The following is a 917-nucleotide window of genomic DNA, read 5'->3' as shown; positions in this document are numbered from 1 at the left end:
CTCCAGGCTGCCCGGGTGAGGCCATGATGAAGCCCGCCTGCTGCGGGGGCTGGGAGAGGAGCGGGGGCTGGAAGAGGGCACTGGGGGAGGGGTCTGGAGCCTCCGTGGAGCCCTGGCGGCTGAGGCTGATCTGCCCAAAAGGGGTGCTGAGCTCTTCAGCCTGTGGTGGGGGGAGAAGGGGGCATGTTAGCTCTGGACAGTTCCTGCCTGCAACTCCCAATGCCCCGCACCCCGACCCCCCCCAGGGTCAGGACTGTTCTTGGGCAGGGCACTGCCATGGGGCTCCCCAGCACCAGCATCCTCATCCCCATCTGGAGTGGAGCAGGCTGGGACCCCCGAGCCAGGGCAGCCAGCATCCCAGCTTGGGGTGGGGCTGGCAGTGCCCTGGATCTCCCAGCCTGGGCCTGGCCCTATTCCTGGAGAGCAGCCTCAGGCGGGCAAAGTCGTGCCCATAGGGTGCCTGGGGCCGTGGGCAGAGCATGGTGCATGTCCACGTGGCCAAGGGTGCCACCTGCTGGTGGCTGGGGGGAACAAATGCATCCAAAGCCATGATGGCACTACCCTAGGCCCCCTTCCTCCCATTGGAGGGGGGGCCCTGCATTGCCTCGACACCCCTGCCCCACCAAGAGACCCTGGGGCTGGGTGAGCCATGGCCCAGACCCCTGAATGGCCCCAACGCTGGGGCCCAATCACCGCAGGCCGGGGCTGGCTTGGAGCTCCTGCCACAGCCCCCCCACTCCACAGCCAGGCTGGTGTCCCCTGCCCCCGGGGTGGCAAAGCTCACGCAGCACAGACAGAGCGAGGCGAGAGGCAGCGGGGCTGGTACCATGTTGTACTGCTGGGACGGAGACACGGGCAGGAGGACTTGGGGGCAGGAGCTTGGAGAGTATTGAACAGGCTGCAGGGCTGGGACAGGC

The 917-nt window shown here is 67.6% G+C and overlaps 1 protein-coding gene across 1 annotated transcript in view; it reads right to left on the bottom strand.

The window, feature by feature from the left end:
- R3HDM2 (R3H domain containing 2) overlaps nucleotides 1-917 on the bottom strand; it is a 23,999-nt gene that overhangs the window by 10,551 nt on the left and 12,531 nt on the right. Inside the window, exons 14-15 of the mRNA XM_019504666.1 lie at nucleotides 827-910; nucleotides 6-160 (exon numbers count right to left, since the gene is read on the bottom strand). Coding sequence (XP_019360211.1) covers nucleotides 6-160; nucleotides 827-910 — 239 coding nt within the window. The remainder of the gene's footprint in view (nucleotides 1-5; nucleotides 161-826; nucleotides 911-917) is intronic.

Source organism: Gavialis gangeticus, unplaced genomic scaffold (genome assembly GCF_001723915.1).
Source record: "Gavialis gangeticus isolate Ggan-Ray unplaced genomic scaffold, GavGan_comp1, whole genome shotgun sequence".
NCBI classification, from domain to species: Eukaryota; Metazoa; Chordata; order Crocodylia; family Gavialidae; genus Gavialis; species Gavialis gangeticus.
The sequence above is the reverse complement of the archived record's forward strand: the minus strand, read 5'-3'. Positions and strand labels throughout refer to the sequence as shown.